Source organism: Malus domestica, chromosome 10 (genome assembly GCF_042453785.1).
Source record: "Malus domestica chromosome 10, GDT2T_hap1".
Classification (NCBI taxonomy): domain Eukaryota; kingdom Viridiplantae; phylum Streptophyta; class Magnoliopsida; order Rosales; family Rosaceae; genus Malus; species Malus domestica.
The window spans coordinates 37970617-37993752 of NC_091670.1; the positions used below are offsets into that span (position 1 = coordinate 37970617).

The 23136-nt window shown below is 36.2% G+C and overlaps 5 protein-coding genes, 1 long non-coding RNA gene and 1 pseudogene across 7 annotated transcripts; 3 read left to right on the forward strand and 4 right to left on the reverse strand.

Annotated features, from left to right (window-relative positions):
- Positions 1–160: 160 nt before the first annotated feature.
- Positions 161–1659, reverse strand: LOC103429661 (large ribosomal subunit protein eL42). Of its 2 annotated transcripts, none has more exons than XM_008367794.4 (4): positions 1504–1659; positions 652–831; positions 455–529; positions 161–368 (listed from the first exon to the last, which is right to left on the reverse strand). In XM_008367794.4, the coding sequence occupies exons 1-4, from the start codon at positions 1504–1506 to the stop codon at positions 309–311; spliced, it is 318 nt and encodes a 105-aa protein (XP_008366016.1). In that variant the 5' UTR covers positions 1507–1659; the 3' UTR covers positions 161–308. The 2 variants fall into 2 exon arrangements, with proteins under 2 accessions (XP_008366016.1, XP_070661695.1); XM_070805594.1 differs by having other exon boundaries at positions 652–1187; positions 1264–1551.
- A 1064-nt stretch (positions 1660–2723) lies between these two features.
- Positions 2724–5086, reverse strand: LOC103429673 (bidirectional sugar transporter SWEET2a-like). The gene is made up of 7 exons (XM_070806393.1): positions 5061–5086; positions 4725–4852; positions 4327–4363; positions 4019–4235; positions 3765–3923; positions 3555–3675; positions 2724–3460 (listed from the first exon to the last, which is right to left on the reverse strand). Exons 1-7 carry the CDS (start codon positions 5084–5086, stop codon positions 3300–3302), a joined length of 849 nt encoding a protein of 282 aa, XP_070662494.1. The 3' UTR covers positions 2724–3299.
- A 1775-nt stretch (positions 5087–6861) lies between these two features.
- Positions 6862–7832, reverse strand: LOC103446265 (methionine gamma-lyase-like; annotated as a pseudogene).
- Positions 7833–8137: 305 nt separating this feature from the next.
- Positions 8138–12306, forward strand: LOC139188711 (uncharacterized). The gene is made up of 2 exons (XM_070806395.1): positions 8138–8193; positions 11424–12306. The coding sequence occupies exons 1-2, from the start codon at positions 8138–8140 to the stop codon at positions 12304–12306; spliced, it is 939 nt and encodes a 312-aa protein (XP_070662496.1).
- Positions 12307–12334: 28 nt separating this feature from the next.
- Positions 12335–13652, forward strand: LOC139188712 (uncharacterized). The gene is made up of 3 exons (XM_070806396.1): positions 12335–12521; positions 12996–13318; positions 13614–13652. Exons 1-3 carry the CDS (start codon positions 12335–12337, stop codon positions 13650–13652), a joined length of 549 nt encoding a protein of 182 aa, XP_070662497.1.
- Positions 13653–14085: 433 nt separating this feature from the next.
- LOC103429662 (bidirectional sugar transporter SWEET2a-like) lies at positions 14086–16352 on the reverse strand. The gene is made up of 6 exons (XM_070805596.1): positions 16162–16352; positions 15594–15630; positions 15250–15466; positions 15006–15164; positions 14796–14915; positions 14086–14608 (listed from the first exon to the last, which is right to left on the reverse strand). Exons 1-6 carry the CDS (start codon positions 16220–16222, stop codon positions 14486–14488), a joined length of 717 nt encoding a protein of 238 aa, XP_070661697.1. The 5' UTR covers positions 16223–16352; the 3' UTR covers positions 14086–14485.
- Positions 16353–22341: 5989 nt separating this feature from the next.
- LOC139188326 (uncharacterized) lies at positions 22342–22864 on the forward strand. Its single transcript, XR_011571694.1, has 2 exons — positions 22342–22539; positions 22625–22864. It is a non-coding gene; the product is annotated as an uncharacterized lncRNA (long non-coding RNA).
- Positions 22865–23136: the final 272 nt, after the last annotated feature.

Here is a 23136-nt window from a genome sequence, read left to right on the forward strand (position 1 = left end):
GCATGACGACACATGTTTTCAAGTATTTCCAAATGACGTCAAATGATTGATTCGGTCGTTTCATGCAAGTCTTCCTCGTCAATAACATCTCAAACTCCCAATCAGAAAACCTTCCCTGCTAACAAAATAACTTGAAACAGAAAAGCAACTGCTAGAAAGATGCAAATTGAAACGTAAAAATAAGATCAAAGGTGAAGGCTCCAAGTTTAACATAAATCTAACAAAAACTTGAAACAAGAAATTCTTCCATATTTGCTTAAAAGCTCCAACAACAAAAGTAACATAACAGTACAGCCAAAACAATGCATTTAAAACAGAGATGTTCCCTTCCCCTTCTTGTCTCCACCGATTTCAAAGTGCTTGCACCTCTGCAGAAAGAAACCAGTGCAACGTTAGACATTATCGAAAATCTAGAGTATAAACAAAACGAAGCAATTTGCACCATAACACTAACCTTGATCGGGTGCTGAGATACATGTTTGCATCCCTGGCACTGGAGCCTCAACACAATCTTCTTTGTAGTCTTTGCCTGTTTATCAATGTCAAAGTTATCAAATTTAAATTCAAATAACCAGACAGTAGACAAATCAATATCCCAAAACGACAACCACCGACGAATTAATCTGATTGGGAGCAAAATCAAATGTATACCTTCTTGTGGAAGACTGGCTTTGTCTGTCCACCATAACCAGACTGCTTGCGATCGTAACGACGCTTTCCCTGAGCAGCAAGACTATCCTTGCCCTTCTTGTATTGTGTAACCTTGTGCAAGGTGTGCTTCTTGCACTCCTTGCTCTTGCAGTAGGTCTTCTTGGTCTTGGGAACGTTCACCTGAAAATTTGAATACGGGTTAAGATCCATATGCCAACGAATCAAACCGAAAAGCAAAATACAAAGTCAATTATGAAATCTGACCAAAACCAGCTTCTGTATGCTTTCAAACAAATCAAACAGAAAATGAAATATGTAATCTTTCGAGCACACAGTTACCGTAAACTTTTAAAAGAAATCGAACAAAACATCGGTATAGATAATCGATTACAAATCTGATTAAAACCCAGTTCCAGTAAGGTTTCTAACAAATCAAACACCAAAACAAAATTGAAAACAAACTAACAATCTAATGAAAACCCAGGTATTGTAATCATCATAAAAGATAAATTACTAACAAAACGGATTTATGCAATCTGATAAGAACCCAAATTGCAGTATGAAGCATACGAACAAAATTAGCAAACACTAGCAAAGCCCTAAACTATCAACGAAACCAGATTAAACCCATACATTTAAACCGAAAATGAATCATTAAAGCTCGTTTAAGCTAAAGACACCCAGAAAATAAAATGAAATTACTACAACCCCTTCCAATCAAATTCACGATTAAATTTCTCAGGAATTATTGCATAAACAGATCCGAAACAAAAACTACGAGAACTAAGCTGAAAGTATATCTGCGTTAGAGAAGAAGAAGAGTGAGAAAGAGAGAGAGAGAGAGAGACATACCATGGTGGATGCCGCGGCGTCGGTACAGAAATGAGCAGCTGAAGTTTGTTACAAGAACCCTAGAGGGCTTCGGACTGGTTTGAGTTGGATTTTATACTTGATGGGATGGGCTTTTGTTCGGCTACAATTTTTCTCATTTTTTAAACGGGCTGGGCTGCCTTTAGTGTTTTATTAAATTGGGCTTTTAATGAAATGTTTGAACTGTTATCATATATATATCATCACTAAAACACACGATTTTCTTATGTTAAGCCTCATTTGGTTTTAGAGTCGCCACTAATATTGCTGTCTGGTATTCCTGGAGATTTTAAGTTTGATTTTCGTGAATGTTGTGTCTTTGTTTTATAGCTTCTTAGATGTATTTGTTGGTACAAGGTTTTGTTGGTGTATAGTACAAAGCCGTTGATTCAATCCAAATTTTCTAATTGGAATGTTAGTAGTTCTAGGCCTTAATTTTCGTGTTTAACAAAACGAGCTCGAACCTAAGCGCTTTGAGTTTTGAGGTCTTAGTTTGGATCTGATTGTCTTTGTTTGGTAATTTGGATTTTGTATTACTAAATATTATAGTTAATAAGAAAACCCGCTCGCAATGGAAAAGAAAACCTCCTAAACCATCCATATGTTATATTCTAATTGATTCTGAGTTACAAAAGCCTTTTCCCAATGCAAGGTAAGAAGGGCGTTTTTCTAAAAGGATTTGGCTGTGAAAAGCCCTAAAAGTATAAAAGAAAAGTGACGAAAAGTTCAAAAAAAAATTCCTTTTAATGAAAAACTTTTTTTAATTGTATAATGAATAGTACCAGAAAAATATATAAATGTGATTTTTCGTTAAAAATGAATAGTACCGAGAGTGTTTTGTTAAAACTCCCAAAGTATAATGCTAGAGTTTGTTCAAATATAAGTAGAATTAGTTATTATCATTTAGTACTAAGGTCTGATGATATTCCATTTCACTTTGAAGTGAGAGATTTTAAGTTCGAATCTCGTGGATAACGAATTCGATACCAAATTAGGCTGCTCATTGGGTGGCAAAGTTAAATGTAGCTTGGGAGGCTTTGAATTCACTTGCACAAAAGTATGGAGAACGTCAAAGTTCTAACATGCGTTGCAGGCAATTCTTCTGGAGCTGGGTTTGCTCTCCAATTGGGGATGGAATTAGCCAAACAAGAAATATACGTGGAAACTCATGCATTCAATCCACCATGTGTTTCGCTACCAAGATCACCAGCGAGCTGTTTTGAGGAAACAAATCATTTTCCTCCTATACCAATTTTATCAGGCCTCGATAATCTTGGTGTAGGTTTTGGACGATGGGTGCCTAACATTTATTCAAACAAGAGTGACTCTTTGTGCTGCTCTTGTGCCGACCATTCTAAAGAAATGGAAGGAAGCAATGCCTGTCAGGAGAATGTGCATTTTCCAACACCTCTAATATTTGGCAAAGTAGGCGTGAGGATGTTTGAGACATCAGAGGAAAACCAAAATTTTATGGTAGCTCACCTGTTAGCACAGTGGTGGATGGATGATTTGGAACTTCAAACTTTCTCCCCTGAGATCATCAGCAGGAAGTTGACACCCGTCGCCTAAGATCATTAGATCTCCAAAGTCTGAGTGACTCTAAACAAAACTTTCTGCAAATTTGAGATGCTATTTTGTATATTTTAGCTAGGAGTTTGCTATTACGGCGAAGAAGTTTATATAGATGCACTGATGTAGAAAAAAATCAATGCCTTTCCGATTAAATTACAAATCCGGAAGGCAATCTTTCCTCTTGGCAGCTGAAAGAAAACATTTTTTCACTTGATTTTACTGTATTTGAGTATTAAGGATGCCAATCCGTTCGTCAGGCGTACGAAACTATCAACGGTTCTCTTAAGGCATCTCCAGATACATTGTTGTAGTAGGAGTACAGAGCCAATTGGACAAGCCCTAAAATTGTTCCAATACCATTTGGGATCTGCATCCAAAGTATAATTTGAAGAGGATCAACACAAGTTCCGAAATTCGTATTTAAAATGTAAACATCTTGATGCAGAAAACATAACACTTACATAGAGGAAAAGGGTCTTTCTTGAACACTCCATATGCAGAGAAAGAGAGACTCATCAGAAAAGTCGCGAGAGAAAGATTGAATGGCATGAACTCAACACTCCTTGTTTTGATCACCAGTTTCTGAAAAAAGGTACACGCGAAACCATATGAGCGAGGATAAATTGCACTGTCCAAAACCTACGAGCGAGAAATTGCAAGTGCAAACCTACTATGATAAACAGCGGCGAAGCAAACATTGAGATGAGCGAAGCAACACTCAAGTATCTGACAAACGTTTGCCTCTCATCGTAGTCTAAAAGTCCCAAGCTCACAAAGACAACGAACGCGAACACAACAAAAATTGCCGCTATCAATCCCATCATCCTCAGCTGCAAAATAATTAACATTTTCAAGAACAGTCATGCAAAGTTGTAAAAGCGATTTGATATCGATAAGAGCAGGTAGAATTGGGAGAAAATATCACCTTAATCGCTCTTTCAGTGTATCTAATGAACATGCTCAAGTAGACTAACTGGAAAACCGCCACGACTGAATTGACTGTAGCCACCAGTATAATACCAGTCTTGACTACAGGCAAGCCATACCAGGAGCATATCAAGCAGTTCAAAAGTGCATATATGTAAGGCAATCCAGAAAATTGTTCTGTTGACTTGGTTATGACAATTCTCTTAAATGTTGGTCTGGAAAACAAACTATCGTGATACGATCATAATCAAGACCAATATTTCATGAATTTTCACTTTTTCTTCATAAATTTTTTAAGCAACTTACATTGGTGACAGAAACAACACAAAGGCAAAGACATTCCCTGCAGTTGACAAGGATAGGTGTTAGAATGGAAAATAAATTTGGCAATCTGAGACATTCTTGTCCTTTGTCTAGATGCATAGCCATGCATTGCCAGCTGATTTTTATGCATCTTTTTTTTTAAAATCCGATATTCTAAATTAACTCTAATTTATAGGAAAAGAAGATTTGAACTCGGATGTAAGTAGCAGGCATATCGCCCTAGTTAACTAGCCTAACCCCATATATGCATCTTAAGCATATGCATTTTCTTCACAAATCAACATTTCAAAAACATTCAATCACCACAACAGTATCTTATAAAGTCATTCAACAGAATTCATAGTTTTGCTTCCTCAAAAAACATAAAATTATGAATTTACCCCTGCACCGAAGTCCCGATTTCAATTTCCCTTTCCTCCTGTATCGCTTGTATAAAAAAAATGGAAGAAGTATAATATGGTGTTTAGATGAAGAATGGTACCTGCAATGCCGGTAGCAGTACTCTAACCTAAATAAACAGAAGACAATCCAGTCAGCAACATCAATCTATATGAATTATCAAAAACACTGCTCAGAAAATGTATGTCTACTCCACACAACACAGAAGCTATTTCTCTCTCTTCTCCTTCTCTCTCTCCTCTTTATCTATCTTGTAACTTTGTATATTAATGGTCCAAAAGGGAAGGCTTTTTCTTAATGTATATACTACTACTTACAGAGGAACCCAGAGAACCTGCACCATCTATTATTTACTACCAACTTTTTGAGACTTTTTGAACGAGCCACGGAAAGCTTTTGTTGAACTAAGAATATCCGATTATGTTTGTTGATGCAAAAAATCCGGAGGATCTTGAACCAACGTAAATCCGATCATGAATCACACAAACGCTCAAGAACACAAAGATGTATCGTGGTTCACCCCAAAATTTGGGCTACGTCCACACTGATGTTGATTATGTATGTATGTATGGATTACAATAGATCGGCAAGGGAACTCTCTGTGGATGCAGCCCTTGCCATTTTGCTCTCTGTTTGGCTGAGAGGGTACTGCCCTCTATTGTTGTGAGGATTGAGTGTGAGATTGTTTCCTCCGAAGGTGAGGCTTTTCTAATGAGGGTGATAGAGAGTCCATTTTATAGGATAAGGGCTCCCTCCCCTTTTACATTTGTCATGGGCTTAAGGATGAGGCCCAAAGACGAGGCCTAATATATGGTACCAACAGGAGTCCCCCAAGTCTTCAGTCAAAAGAGTATTTTGGCTGGAGACTTTAATCCAATCCATGTCCAGGCCGAAGTGGCTAGATGTCTTGAACCAGTACTTAACCTAAGGCAATGCTCAACATAAAACAATATTCAGCTAGATGTATCACACGTTACGAGATTGCTCGGTTGGAGGCGATGCTCATTGCGAGGCTGCTCGGCTAGAGGCTATGCTCGCGGCAAGGCGGTTGCTCGATTAGAGGCGATGCTCGTTGCGAGGCTGCTCGGCTAGAGGCTATGCTCGCTATGAGGCGGCTCGGCTCGTGGTATTCCTCATTGCAAGTATTTACTTTATGTCGACATGCACTCAGTATGAGTTAATTCTCGACATGACTCGGATCCACTTGTTGGGTTAGACAAGAGATCACTATTCGAACTAAATATTTGTCACCATAAGCATGTGGCCCATCAGTCTATAAGTTGGTAGACTTCTTTAATCAGCAACAGTGTTGATCAATGGATCTGATTGCTCAATAATTCCTGACAATAAATGACAGTATAAGCATGACCGTATAATGAATAAATCAAATTGACAAAGTTTGTCAAGGCAAAATATTGTACCATGTGCCTTCTGTAAATAAATAATTTATTCGATCGTGTGGTAAATCACATGTTGTATAAGTGACATAGTTTAATGACAATCACAATACTCTAGGTCAATAAATATTGTATAATAAAGTTTTATCCTACCACTTTAAATAATGAAGTCATGAATGATTAAAGATGCAATAATAAAATATTAATTAATAAAATAATTGTAAGGAAGATTGCAGACTAGCGTTTGTAAAGCATATGCCCATTGTAAAGCAAATCAAACTAGGAACGTACTATATAGGTGTGATAGAAATGATGTGGCCTCATTATGCATATTGTAAAGCATCAACCAACACAAAATAATAATAAACTATTAAATAAACAAATGATAATTTTAAACAAATCAACCCAAAGTTAAAGTGTTTATGTTTTTCCACGTTGGTGGTCAACAGTTGCAGATTGTTGGTGCGCATTACGCCTACTTGAGAGTTTTACTTTTTCCTTTCTCTTTATTTTTCTTTCTTTTGGCAGATGGCAAACAATAATAAAATAATTAATAATAAAAAACTTATCTTCTTCGTTGCAACCCAATCAGGTTGGGAAGAGGACCACTGCAGATCTAAGCATCATTGTCGTGACGCCATGTTGTACTGATGCACAGTCAATATGTCTGTAGCCATTCTTGACTTCAGCAATGACAGCTTGACCGACCACACTTGGTTCATCATTTCCATGTTTTAAGACCAACATATGGGATCTTAGCTCTCGTATTCATATCAAAATACAAAGTTTCATATTTGTTTTCGCCCATCTTCTTCATCCTTTAGGCATAAACCATTGCCCTGTGGTAGTGCTCCTTCATTCTCAACCCTAGGTTGGGAATCCTCTCAAAGAGCTCAAATGCCACCTTGGCATTCATTGTGGGACCCAGGAGCATCAGGGAGCCTTGGTGTAGATCCATCATTGAGTTCACCAGGCTTGTAGGTCTGCACACAACACCTGCAATAATATCAGCACCGCCGCTAATAAACTTGGAAATGCTGTCAACAATAACATCAGCACCAAGTTTCACCGGAGAGAGAATTATGAGAGAAAACGTGTTGTCCACCACAACCGTGACCCCCTTTTCGTGGCCGATACGGCTGAGCTCCGGTATGTTGGCGACGGTGAGAGTTGGGTTCGACATGCCTTCGAAATAGAGTACCTTGGTCTTCTCGACCTCAATAGTATTCCTCATTATGTTCATGTCGTTGATGTCCACAAACGTCGTCGTTATGTTGCATGCCCTGGGGAATAAGTGGGACATAACGGCGTGGGTCCCTCCGTAAACGGTTTTTGAGGCTACGATGTGTTCCCCGTTGCTGTCAAGCTGGAGCAGGACGAAGGATATGGTTGACATCCTTGAGGACGTGCAGTAGGCGGCCTCTATGCCCTCGAGGACTGCCATATGGGGACTGAGATTGAGCACGGTAGGGTTAAAGTGGCGGCTGTAAATGAAGAAGTCGCGGTCGGCACCCAGCTCGTCGAAGAACATTTTGCGAAGAGTCTTGGGATCCATCACGGTGAACGTGGCGGAGGCCTCAATCGACATGTTGACACCACCGTGTTCACCAAACTCATGGCGAGCATTGGCTAATGCCGCAGCTGGGTCTTCCCAGGCTGCAGCTGCAGCCGATGACAACAACATGGACTTTTTGACGGAGTTGTTTGTGCTTTGGGTTTGGGTTTTTGCAGATTCACAGTGGCTATTGTGGTGAGGTTTCACAATAGTGAGATGAAAAAATGAAAGATAACCGACATAGCTTTTCGTGTCGTTTCCCACAGACGGCGCCAAATGTTGATGCACAAAATCCGGATGATCTTGGACCAACGTAAATCCGGTCGTGAATCACATAAACACTCAAGAACACAAAGATGTATTGTAGTTCACCCCCAATGTTTGGACTACGTCCACACTGATGTTGATTATGTATGTATGTATGGATTACAATAGATCGGCAATGGAGCTCTCTGTGGATGCAGCCCTTGCCATTTTGCTCTCTGTTTGGCTGAGAGGGTACTGCCCTCTATTGTTGTGAGGATTGAGTGTGAGACTGTTTCCTCCGAATGTGAGGCTTTTCTAATGATGGTGAGGGAGAGTCCATTTTATAGGATAAGGGCTCCCTCCCCTTTTACATTTGTCATTAGCTTAGGGATGAGACCCAAAAACGAGGCCCAATATATGGTACCAACAATGTTAAACTTCTAAGTTCTAATTAAGCCAATATAGCGTTCCAAATGATGGGAAATTGGGAACCGTTAGTACTCCAAGTTAGCCAAATGCAACTATAATGCATACATTTATATACTGAACAAACGACGTGGTATTTTCAAAAAACGTATGACAGTTCAACCACACAAAAGAGCTATAATATTCAATGTCATTCAGGTTTAAGGGTCGAACCTTACAATATGTTTTAGTCCAATAATTTTTCACTCCCTTTTGACAAGAATAAAAAAACTTAAGTGATAGATTCGATAGCCTCCACTCGTGTCTTAACGTCACTGATAGTCAATTAAAAACACTGATTGCGACATCACATTGGTAGCCTTTACTCGTATCCTAGCTTGTCTGAGAGCTAAATTTGCCTTAATTATCTGTCTCTTGCCTTTAGCTTTCCTCAAATTAGTGTCTGCCATTTCAAGAGTTTGTTGAATTTCTTGTGGATCAATGTCTCTATCCTTCTCTGCATCATTTACTAAAAACCCGTAATCTCATTATTGCGTATTCTAGCAAAACCACTCATCGGAGCCATTGTTGACAATTGATCGTTAAAGCGTATTTTCAAATACCCATACCTACAGCTGTGGCAATATATATATCCTTCGGCTATATAAAAATATGAAGACTCATCCCACGCCATCACTCATCAATTGGTTGATATTTTTATGTGTTTGTTTGTCACTTGTATATACGTTGTATTGGTTGTAATCACGTGTCGTATAATATATATATATATATATATATATATATATATATATATATATATATATATATATATATATATATATATATATAGCCGAAGGATTCATGGTACCATATTTTTATACAATTTTTTCATATATGATTTTAGGGATCCATTACGTTATGTATTTTAGTGATCTGAATAGTTTATCGTTTATATTTTCTCTCAAATATCATGTCTACCAAAATCATGCAAATTTGAAATCATATAACCGTTAGATTAAGAGTTTAGGATTTCTTTGTAAAACCGTATTCGTTCATTTCCTTCAATACAAAAGAATGTTTTAACGATTTTGAATTTGTCTAATTTTTTGCAATGATGGTTTATGAATGATGTTTTAAAAGATAAACTTCGAATCGTATTATTAAAATAACATAAAAATTAGAACCCACAAAAATGTGTATAAAAAAATAATGTCACGAATCTGTCCCATATTTTTATTCTCATCTCATCTTTTAAATTAATGAATATTCGGTCGAATATTGGAATATGCAGAAGGGTTTCTTATTGTCAATAATTTTGCTTTTTTCGGTAGGTTAATTAATTTGATTGGGACAACAAACAATAGAATGGATGTCTTGATCAACTTTTATTTTTTATAATTTTATACATAGCTCCAATCAGATTAAGTGTTCACACTTGAAACTTATGTATATGAAAACAAAAATGAACCTCAGAACCTTCCTCGTCCTCATGTTAATTGGTACCTGAACATATTTTTACAAGAGAAAAAGAGGGTGCTAGTTGTACTTTTGCAACTAATTACAAGTAACAATGGTTCGAAACCTCATGTGAAAGAATTGGGTATGCAAGTTGTGAAAATGGCATGCAAGATTCACACTCTCAACACGCTTTTTACGTGTGACAAATTTTTAAGTCTAATACGACCATAAAACCAATTGGGAAAGTCATTTATTTCTTCAAATTGAATTGGTCAAACCACTATGAAACTTGTGTTCTTCTGTGTTTGCTTTTGCTTGGTGTTTTGGTATTTTCTTTGTGGTTGGTTTGATTATTTGCTCATCATAGTTCATTAATAACAAAATCCACAAAGGCATTCGTACACCGTTCATATATATATATATATATATATATATATATGTCACATCCCGGTCCAGGTCTACACCACATTATCCGGGCTCCCACCACATCCCGAGCTCGACTCCGCCGTAGCACGATATTGTTCGCTTTGGGCCCCGACCACGCCCTCACGGTTTTGTTTATGGGAACTCACACGAGAACTTCTCAGTGGGTCATCTATCATGGGAATGCTCTCGCGCGAACTCGTTTAATTTCAGAGTTCCTACGTAACCCAAAGTCAGTGAGCTCCCAAACAGAGGCGGAGCCACAATGGGGTCAATGGGGTCGCACGACCCCTTGGAAGCCATGGAAATAACCTTAGAGGTCCCTTGGAGTTGCTGGTTCGACCCCTTGGAGCTATTGGTGCGACCTCTTGGAGCTGCACACCACTTGTTCGATGGAATGTTTGAAAGAAGAAATAAGGCAGCCTTGCAGGTTGAAGAAGAAGGAGCCCACGCGGGCCTTTTTTTTTTTAAACAACCTGGGCAAAACGACATCGTTTTGGGCCAGGTCTGAAAAGAAAAAAAAAAGGCAGCTCTCTTCTTCTTTCACAGATCCGACTCCCCCATTCCAAAACCCTCAATTTTCTTTTGTTTTCTCCTCCTCCAACCCTAAGTTCCAAACTCAGTCCCCCCCCCCCCAAACCCTCAACTCCATCTCCTCCCTTGATGCCGCCATTGAGGTGCCGCGCTGTGGTGGTGGTGGTGCCGCGCCAGCTCTCTTTATATTTGCTCATTGACATTGTTATTGTGAAATTTCACAATTCAAGTAAGTTCTAAACCCTATGTATAATGTATGATATATTTAATTTAATTGAAACCTAATTCATATTTATTTTGATTATATTGGTGATTTGATTATATTGTGAGTTTTTATTTTCATTATTTTGTATATGTAGAATATATTTAATTTAATTGAAATTCAATTCATATTTATTTTGATTATATTGATGGTTTGTTTATATTGTGAGTTTTTATTTTCATTATTTTGTATATGTAGAATATCTTTAATTTAATTGAAATCCAATTCATATTTATTTTGATTATGTTGATGGTTTGTGTATATTGTGAGTTTTTATTTTCATTATTTTGTATATGTAGAATATATTTAATTTAATTGAAATCCAATTCATATTTATTTTGATTATGTTGATGGTTTGTTTATATTGTGAGTATTTATTTTAAATATTTTGTATATGTAGAATTATTATGGAACGGTTTTTTAAGAGAAAATCATCATCGGGTTCGGGTAGTTCGAATAATGTTGAGAGTTCAAATGCTGTTGGTAGTTCAAGAACTCCAAGTTCAAGACAAAGTCAGTTAGATGATGTTTTGGGTAATCTTCAAGCGGATCCTAGATTAAGAATTCAAATGATAGATTATGATGCTAATATGAGAGATGAGGTCCGAAGATCATATCTACATAAAGGACCTTGTCAACCTAGAGGTCATAATTTCCCAATAACTAATATGTCGGGAATTAATCGACACTTCATTCCCCAATGGTTTGATGAGTTTGATTGGTTGGAGTATAGTATATCTAAAGATGCGGCATTTTGTCTATATTGCTATCTCTTTAAAACCAATTTTGAACAAGTGGGTAGTGAAGCTTTCACTAGATATGGATTTAAGACTTGGAAGAAAGAGAGAGAAATATTTAAGATGCATGTTGGACCGGTTGGGAGTGTTCATAATAAGGCTAGAGAAGCTACTACAAATTTGATGAATCAAGCTACACATATTGAAACAGCAGTGAGCAAACACTCCGACCAAGCTCGTAAGGCTTATCGCACATGCTTGAATGCATCAATCAAGTGCACTAAGTTTTTATTGCGACAAGGTCTTGCTTTTCGTGGTCATGATGAAAGTGCCACTTCAAGCAATAGGGGAAATTACTTGGAGCTATTGCAATTTTTTGCAGATAATGATGATAAAGTTAGAGAAGTTGTGATGGAAAATGCTCCGGGGAATCTCAAATTACTAGCTCCTTCCATTCAAAAAGAAATTGTGAATTCATGTGCCCTTGAAACACTTGATGCTATCATGGATGGTCTAAAAGATAGATTCTTTTCAATAAGTGGATGAAGCACGTGATGTGTCGGTGAAAGAGCAAATGGCTATGATGTTGCGTTATGTGGATGACAACGGGCATGTAATTGAAAGATTTGTGGGTATCCAACATGTTACCGACACTACTTCAAGTTCACTAAAGGATGCTATTAACACATTCTTTTCTCGCAACGGTTTGAGCATTTCCAAGTTACGAGGACAAGGTTATGATGGTGCTAGCAATATGAGAGGTGAGTTGAATGACCTTAAAACAAAGATATTGAGAAAACAACATTGTGCATATTATGTTCATTGCTTTGCACACCAACTTCAACTAGCTCTTATTGCCGTGGCAAAGAAGAATATAGACATTGCCTCTTTTTTTGTAACGGCTAATAGTGTGGTTAATCATGTTGGAGCATCTTGTAAGCGGCGTGATTTACTTAGACAACAACTTCAAGAAGAGCTTGTGATAGCTTTTGAAAATGATTGTCTTATAACGGGACGAGGCTTAAATCAAGAAACAAGTCTCAAACGTGCCGGTGACACACGATGAAACTCACACTATGGTACCTTGATTAGCATCATTTCCATGTTTTCATCCGTGGTTCATGTGCTTCAAATGATTATTGATGATAATCCCAATGAAAGTGCGGGTGAAGCAAATAAGTTAATGAGAGACATACGTACTTTTGAGTTTGTGTTTCACCTTTTCTTGATGAAAGTCATATTGGGACTCACAAATGATTTGTCACAAGCATTGCAAAGGAAAGATCAAGAAATTGTGAATGCAATGGCTTTAGTGAAATCATGCAGGGAAAAGCTACATTGGATGAAGAATAATGGGTTCGATGCATTGGTTGATGAAGTATCTTCTTTTTGTGAAAAACAACATATTGATGTTCCTAACATGGAAGAGGCATTTATACTTCCAGGGAGGTCAAGGCGTAATGCTCCAATAAAGACAAATCGTCATCATTATCGTGTAGAGCTCTTCATTTATGTCATTGATGAGCAAATTACGGAGTTAGATGATCGCTTTAATGAGGTAAATACTGAGTTGCTTATTTGTTTAGCATGTTTGAGTCCGAAAGATTCATTTGTAGCTTTTGATAAACCAAAGTTACTTCGTCTTGCTCAATTTTATCCTCAAGACTTTTCGGATGAAGATCTATTGGCACTTGAAGATCAACTTGAGATTTATATTCATTATGTGTGTTCCAGTAGTGATTTCTCTCAATTGGAAGGGATTGGTGATCTTGCAAAAAAAATGGTGGAGACAAGGATGCATCAAGTATTCAATTATGTATATTTGCTCATTACATTGTCTTTAGTTTTACCAGTTGCAACTGCTTCAATGGAGAGAGTATTTTCTGTCATGAATATTGTTAAGGGTCCACTTAGGAACAAAATGGAAGATCAATGGTTGAGTGATAGCTTGCTTGTTTATATTGAGAGAGATATTTTTGCTTGTATTGAAAATGAAGCTATAATGCTTCGTTTTCAAAATATGAAACCTCGTCGTGGACAATTATAGCTTGTAATATTGTTTCCGTTATGAATTATGAATGAAAGTACTATGATTTCATTTTCAATATGTTTTTCCATCCTAAATTTTTATTTGGACTTTTACACTAAGACTCCTTGTGGTAAGATTTCTGGCTCCGCCACTGCTCCCAAAAGGTCTCGTGCTAGGTAGAGATGAGAATATACATATAAGGCTTACATGATCCTCACCCCTGGACGATGTGAGATCTTACAATATATGTATCTAAGATTATAAAGAAATCTAAACGGCTTGGAATGCAATACAAGTTTACAAATAATACATCAGATTCACTCTTAGAATGTATGAAAGATACATTTACCTAATAGACCAGTGTTACACAAGATTTACTTCCCTGATAGATCTCTGTACATGACCTATTCTTACTAATGTCTCTCAAGGAGAACCCTCACTTTCCAGTTCCAGTTAGCTTCTAAGGAAATGTTTCTCGGACAAAAAGGTAGTAACTTAAAGTATAAATTGAACAATATTTTACACCAAAAATAAAAGGATTTGCACACTTAAATGAGAAATTTTTCCTCAAAATCTGATACAGTTCTCTAACTGTAACATTTTATACACAACGACGTATAGTTAGAAGAAACTGATGACATTTCTCCAAAATAAATTTTGTGCTGAAGGCCATGCATTTCTCCAAAGGAAATTCGGTCACGGATATTCAGCTATCAATGGTTCTTCTTCTTCGTCCGTGTCTTCTTTAGATGAATTGTTGTAGTGGCAGTACAGAATCAACTGTACAAATGCTAAAAGTGTGCCAATACCATTTGGCATCTGCATCCAAAATTGAAGAAATAAACAAAATGTTATGTAATGCAAGTGTGATGTGGTTGATTGCGAAGGAGATTAAACCACGTTTTAGGATGCGATTTGGACCAGGAAATGAGAATGTCGAGTAGGTGCTACAATGAGCAAGATTATATCTGTTGAAATTTTGGATTGAAGGAAACATAGTACTTACGTAGAGAAAAGGGTCCATCTTGAACACTCCGTATGTAGTGAATGAGAAACTCACTAAGAAAGTTGCAAAAGAAAGATTAAATGGCATGAACTCAACGCTTTTTGTTTTGATCACCAAATTCTGAAAAAGGTACATGTGAAACCACATCAGTGAGAACAAATTCAACCGTCTAAGAGCAATCTGAGTGAGGATCATTCAACACAAACTTACAATGACAATCAATGGCGAACCATACATGAAAATTAGTGAAGCAATACTCAAGTATCCGACGAATAATTGCCTTCCATTGTAGTCGAAACAACTTAAGCTGACAAAGACAATGGATGCAAATATAACAAAAACTGCAATTAACAATGCCAACATCCTTATCTGCGATAAACATTTTAAAGAACAACACATAGTCAGCAATGCAGAGTTGTAAAAGGCATTTTAATAAGAAGAGACAAGTGATTACCTTAACCGCTCTTTCGGCGTAAGAAATGAAAATGCTCAAGTAGACTAACTGGAAAACAGTCCCAACTGAATTGACTGTAGCCACCAGTATAATGCCACTCTTCACTATAGGCATTCCATACCAACAACATATCAAGCAATTCAAAAGGCCATATATGTAAGGCATTCCAGAAAACTGTTCTGTTGACCTGTTTCTGATAATTCTGTTAAATGTTGACCTGCAATTAGAACATCAAAGATTCAACAATTAGTGGGGAAGTGTACAATCTTGCATATTAATTCTGTGCGGGAAGCGAAGATTTTCATAAATCTCCATTTGTGGCAAAAATCTGTCGAGCAACTTACATTGGTGACAGATACAATCCAAAGGCAAAGAGATTCCCTGCAGTTGACAGAGATTGGTGTTAGAATGTTTCTTGCACATCTACTCTTATTTGTGAATGGCTGAAACTTTCCTGGGTGTAGTAATCCATATTTGATTCGTTAAGCTAACTCGTTATATGATTTGGATCGTGAACAGATTTTTATCGGATTAAGAAAACAAGTCCATATTCTAATAATTACACGGGATTCAGATCAAAATCCGATTCATTGAAAGGTCTACATAAAAGGCATCTTCAACAGCTTGTAAATATATCCTGCAATCTGAAACATCTATGTTGTGCATAATATATGAATTTCTATTCAGATTCCAAATATACTAAGCAAAGCCAGACAACATATGAACTTTTCACCTTAAACTAAGAATTCGATCAAGGTAAAGTTATTGATCCAAAAGAATATAATATAAAGTCATTCAAAAAAGAATTCATAGTTGTGCTTTATGAAACGCAGAAACCTGCATCTAACTAAAGCATATAATGGAAGAAGTACAAAGACACAGATTATATGGTGCAGAAACAAAGAAGGTTACCGAGAACGCCGGCGGCATCAGTGAAAGTTTGATAAACAGAAGACAGTTCAGTTGACAACATCGATCTATCAATTATCAATACCACCGCTTGTATATATTCAGACTTTGCAAACTAATACAATACCAAGAAAGCAGAAGCTCCCCCTCTTCTCTCTGTTTCTATTTTGTAGCTTTGTACATTATGGACCAAAAGGGAGACTTTTATTTATATACTCAAAAGATCTGGGACCATGTGTTATTTTAGTTACCACTGTTGAGAGTACTATCAATCCGATTTGTGTTGTCCTACGTGTGAAATCTAATGGATACACGTGTTTCACATCATTTGACTTGTGTTGTTCACGTGTTAGGCTTGAAAATTCGCTACATGTGAGAGGACATGTTGAGAGTATCAATCTCAAATTGGAAAAATGAGGAACCTTGCATGTGCAGCGTGCTTATAAACAGTTGGACTATATTTCATATTACCATTTAACTTTACAGTGAAATTTCAACTTTTTTCAACTATCAACCCTTTGAGATTTTTTAATTCTTTACAAAAAAAATTCTTCAATAGCCAATAGGCCAGCACGCCCAGAACGCCACAACAAAACCATGTAGCCACCAAAACAAGCCTAGTCATAACCAATCATCCAACTAATTACAAAAATATAAAGTCCTCTCATTCAATTACATGTTAAACTTGTAAGTTTCTAAGCCAAGATGGAATTTCAAATATGGTAAAGATTAAAAGTTAGTATTCCAATTTAGAATAATGCAAAGGCCTTATAATAAGAGTACTTGAGCGTTAATCAGTAAGTTAATAAATGAAGCTTCATTATGTCCAAAAAAATCAGTAAGTTAATAAATTTTGACCACTCATTTGGATCACCCCACGACGTCAACTGATGATTCAAATTTTTAAGTTGCGTTATAAAAAAATTAGCCAAATCATACATTTAGACTTCTACCTATGATCAAACAAATACAATACTTCCCTCAAATAATAATAAAAATTTCACAAAAACAATCAATTAATGAAACGTTTTCAATTGCTATAGGTGTATAAAGCCTTGTAAAAGCTCACTTATTTGTTTAAGGAGAACCAGAAACTTCACGACGTAAAAAAATAACAATTCGAACAAACGCAAACAAATGATTAGTCGTCAAATTCTACTTCAAACGTTTCGACCATTGGTTCTTTCACTACCCTTTGCTAGAACTTTCATCACTTTCAGGCAGCTGTTATATATATTCTGAATCTGTGACCCTATCAAATTGAGTACCGGATATAATATTGGAATGTGCACAAGTGCCTTTTTGTGGTCGGGTAAATTGAGTAGGACAACAAGAAGCACATGGAATCTTGATCAAATTTTCTTGGCCAGTAGTATCATTAATATATACACCTAATAAAATGTGGCCCCCAAGACCTCCTTCGTCCTCTCAATAAGTTAGTCAGTCGAGTTAACGTGAGAGAAAAAGACTGCTAAGAAAGTGTCCGACTCATATTATTGATCAAAGTAGGGTCCAAGGGGAACCAAGTGGTCTAAATATTGATCATGATTCATAATCATTTCAGGACCATTATTTAAGTTCAATGATTGCTTCTCTTTGCCGTCTCCAATAGTTCATTCTCTATGCAAAAACACAAATGCTAAGAGACACTCTGAACGTGAATTTTTTTTATAGATTTATTGTCATTCTACAATTTAACGTTTTTTTTTTATCAACATTATATAAGATTTGTGCTAAAAATACAAAGTGACAGAATTCATACCGAGTCTTATTTTTTAGAGAGTCTCTTTAGCATTTTTCTTGCAAAAATGAATATAGTGTGTGTTTCAAGTGGTAGTTTCATGCTAGTTCCCTAGTCACGTCCTTATTCTTCTTCCGGTCCTTCTTCCTAGTTCTTTAGACCATCTCCAAAATCTCCAAGGGAGATGTTAAATTTTGAACATAACATTTAAATTTTGACATCTTATGTGGCACTTTGACATCTTTTAAAGTTTTGATGTCCAACCTATGTCAAATTAAATTATTATTTTATATTTTGTAAAATAAATTATTAAACTAATTAAATTTAATAAATGATATTTAAAGTTTAATCAGTAATCTGTTAACTTTTCTTGATTAAAAAGAAGAAAAAAGTAGGATAATTGCATCGGTCAACTCAACATTAATTATAATAAATGATTAAACTAAGTAAAAATTAATAAAATACATTTAATAATTAATAATAATAAAACATTTGAAGCTGTTGTCAAATTTGACATCAACCTTTTTTGCTACCAATCCATGTCATCGCCACATAGGATTTGGCATTTCGGTTGGAGAATATTAGTGTGGTCTTTACTGTTATAACTGATATGTACATTTTGACATCTCCTTTGGAGATGCTCTTAGGGCTGGTTTGGTATTGTTGTGCTTTGAAAAAAAAGCTGTTGTGAGAATAAGCGGTTGTGAAATAAATTAGCAGAGTGTTTGGTAAACTTTTTTGTAAAAGTGCTTTTGGAAAAAAAAAACAGTCTGATAGTGAGTCTTTTCATTAAAGAAGTACTTTAGCTCTGTGTGCTTTGAAAAAAAGTCAGTTTTCCAAAGCTGCAAATAGCTGCTTCAGCTTTTCATTTGATTTTAGCTTATTCTCACAGCAGCTTCCAAAATAAGCCATTTTTTTTAAGTTTACCAAATACATAAAACCCTCACAGCTTTTTTTCATGGGTGTTTTTTTTAAGCACCTCACTCCCAAACCACCATTTAGTCTTCTTGTTTATTCTCCTTAAACATGGTTTATTAAGAAACATAGGCACGCGTCGATTCTGTACTCTTCTTCCTTCTTCTCCAATTTCATTTTTTGCTTCTTCCTTATTCTTCGGGAATACATAAAAAATTACATTAGTTTTACTTAAAGCTAATGTTTCTTTAGATATATTATTAGATGTAATACATGACCAACTTTCCAACTTCATTTGGTTTTTCGTGCTTTATACATGTGTATATATGCGTATATGACCTAACCAAAGCTATGTTCAAAAAGTTTAAAATGAAAGAAAGAACTTGAATTTGTAACTTTGCAAATACTCTTAACCAATTGAGTTACCAATTCTTTAATAATTTTAGTGTTTATTGGCAAGTTGTGTTTGAAAATTTTGTTATAATAATTAAGTTTAACTAGTGTTCGAATAGAAAAAGTAAGATGAGATGTTAGCATTGCTTTACATGCTAAACATTTTTTTTTTTTTGTGAATTTGATTATTGTATTAGAAAAAAATAAAGGATTACAATTAAGAGGGATAAAACTTAGCTCATGTTATAAGGATTGGTCGACCTAGATTATACAATACGACCTGGACTATGGCTGTGTTAGAATATGAATTTAAATATTGTATTTTGGTTGGGATTCCTTTCCTGGGAGTTACTAGATTAATTATGGCTAGGGTTGTACAACTAAATATATATATAGGGAACTATTATTAGCACTTCAAAAATCTCATTTAGCACTCCAAACTTTTTATAATTAGAAAGAAAAATATGTGGATGCAAATTTCTTCCTCCTTGATCTTGGACAAAATTACACCTACAAAACAATTAACACCTTAGGTCAAGGCCAAGAGCCTTAAGCGCCCACGATGAATGGGGGGGGGGCTTTGGCCAAAGAACCTCATATGCCAAAGTTAGAATTTTGAGATAAAAGTGTTTGAGAGCTTTGGAGGATTTTAGCAAGAGTGAGGACCTAGGTTTTTTGTGAGAATGAGAGCCTATTCATAGGGATAGGGTTCTTGATTTAGGTTGAATTTAGGAATTATGGGAATAATTGACTAATTAATTTAGCAAATAAAATTATTGCCAAATTAACTAGCTAATTAATGTGATAAAATAGGTGAATATGATGAGATCAACAAGGGTGGCCGGCCATTTGGGATTTTTGGGTAATGGGTTATGTAATGGGGGATTAATTGGCATAATGGGTCATTTAATTGGTGATTTAATTGATTAATTAGGAAATAAATCCATTAATTCACCAATTAATCTAATTTAAATGGAATGTTTGGAATGGTTACCTTGTGGAGTATATGGATGAAATAACTTTTATTTGTTACCTTCTTTGGGCATTTTTGACTTGGTTAACGGATGATTACCCGCTGCTTGTGCGTAGGAATCCCGATATGCCTCAAAGGGTATTTTTGTCCTCTTTTATCCAAAAATCCACGTGTCGCCTTATGAATATTTTTGGCTCCACAAAATACACTTGTGAGGAGTGTATCATGAGATTTTTTTAGTGCTAATAACAGTTCCTTATATATATATATATATATATATATATATATATATATATATATCTTTTAAGAGAAGGGTTTCTCATTTTTTTAATGGGGATTAGTTGTGGGCTCACACCACATTAAACTTCAATAATTTGAACCGTCAATTTTTTAAGTTGTACCTCATAAATTATTATTGCAAAATATTAGTCAAATCATAAATATTTTAGACATCTAAATAAGTTCAAGGAAATTAACGAACATTTTGTTCTATAAGAAACAATGAAATTTCATTGTGATATTAATTAGACAAATGAATTCGGATTGAATTGAATTGTTGCAAGAGACTACAAAATAGGAATCATTGAAAGTAGATGTGAAGTGAGTCCCACAACTAATTCCCATTTTTTTTTTTTTTAAATAGAGATCCCTTTACATAAGGGCCTATATATATATAACAAGATTTGCAAGGAAACAAATATATAAACACATGAGTCCATGACACTCTGAATCTCAAAAAAGTAGACAACGACTCAACAAGTATACATATACATCCAGTGCACATGTTGTTGGTGGATACGTACGTCAACAATGGAGTCCACAAGCATGCACACACACACACACAAGGGCGTCCATGGTAACATTCATTCATTCATTCATTATCAAGTAGGGCAACAAGTCCGGAGACCCCATAAGAGGCAGAAGGCCCAGAAAACACCATCTAACTCATTGATCAAATCAAATATTTGCATAGAAATTAGAGAGGTTTATGAATCATGCCCACATCATGCATTTGTGTCTTTTGCAAGAAAGAGGGCTAGACTGAACACCAAATATAACATCTTCAATTACCAATTTAGGGTCATAACTTAAAAACTTTCTAGTCATTGTTCACATTCAAAATTTTCGATTGTTCCGTAATTGGTTCTGTGTAAAAGAAATTTCACTCAGGAAAAGTAATTAAATTTAATGACTTACAACAATTTCTTAAAAACAGATACATAAGATATTGATTCATAAGTATTAAGTACGACTATAATAACCTTTGAGCTACCACATAATTGCTCAAAAGATATTTGACTTCACTAGTTAGGTACTACTCATGTAGTTTTTGAGACACATCTCGTGCTACGAGGAGGAAATTCTCTTTGAGGTACATCGGACGACGATTGGTTCGGGGGTCTCGTAGACTGCTCCGATAAACAGTAGGCTAATCAGTGGACTGATTGGTGGGCTGATCGGCAGTGAGTTGATCGGCGAACTGATTGACAGTAAGTTGGTCGGCGAACCAACCAGCAATGGGTATTTTGGGAACCGATTCATCCACTTCACTCGTTTGACGTTCACCACTTAATCCAAATTTTCACCATTTGTTTTCAATTCCATAATCAAGCGTCTGGGGAACTCCGTTTACAAGAGCAAATCCATAATCAAGTGTTTGTACTTCAATTCTTGTCTCCCCCTAAAGTGGAGGCTCGTTGGCAAAGTCCGTGGTGGATTCGTGGAAGACCACATCCAGGGCACATACATCTTTTGTGTACGAGATGATAACACCAGTAGCCTTTCTGGTTAGCGGCATAACCTAAAAAGACACATCGAAGAGTTTGAGATTCAAGTTTGTTTCGTTGATGCTGATAAAGGTGAATAAATGCAGTACAACCAAACACATGCAGAGAAAGATCAGTTGTGGTTGGCGCTTGAACATGATTAGTGTGAGAACTTGAAGAGGCGTTCAAAATTCAAATGTGCTAGAGGGACCTCTGTTATCAAATAGCTATACACTTGGTTAGCACTTGTTATTCACTTGGGAATATTAGAGATCAACATTGACAAGGTTGTGAGCTGATAAGGAACATGTATATTAGGATTCATTAGCTTGAACACTCATGATATTACTAGAAGTCTTTCTAGCTGTTATGAATAAGGGAATTCACGGTGATAAGGTTAAGATCAAACAAGATTATTCAATGGGAAGAGTCCTAGCTGATTACCACAGTGTATGGTATGTATATTAGGGTCCCTGCACTCTCTCTAATCATGCAAGCTTACAGAAACACAAACCCCATTCTTGAGGCCTTGCATACTGAAGAGGAGAGCTGCAGAAGAACTCTAATCCCAACAAGCATGTCATCGTCTTCAGGTAAGTGGTTAACTTGGTACTGTGATATAATATTCAGAATTCATATTCATATACAATATATGTTTTACAATATGTTTTACAATAGGCAGTGGACGCAACGGCTTCCCTCAATACTTCACGGATGCATGACTCCCCAACAGAGAAGCTCGAACAACCTCAGGAAGATGCCGATTCTTCTGTTTTTTTTTTTTTTTTTCAAAGTTGATTCTTCTACTCGGCCACCCCATTCTGCTGGGGTGTGTGGGGACATGTTGTATGGTGAACGATACCACAATCGGTTAAGTACTTTTACAGTTCTGCACTCAAATACTCACCTCCATTAGCATTTTGAAGCACCTGTATTTGAGCCTTGTAGTGACACTGAGTCCATTTGTGAAACTGTTGGAACAGTTCAGTTACTTCACCTTTGGATTTCATAAGACAAATCCACGCCATTCAGGTACAATCGTACAATCAACGATGAATGTAACAAACCAGCGGGCACCCCCCAAACTAGTGTACTTAAAAGAAACTCAAACGTCATAATGAATAAACTAAACTTTCATTCAGACTCAGGATAATACAGAATACGATGACTTTTATCTAATTCACAAATAC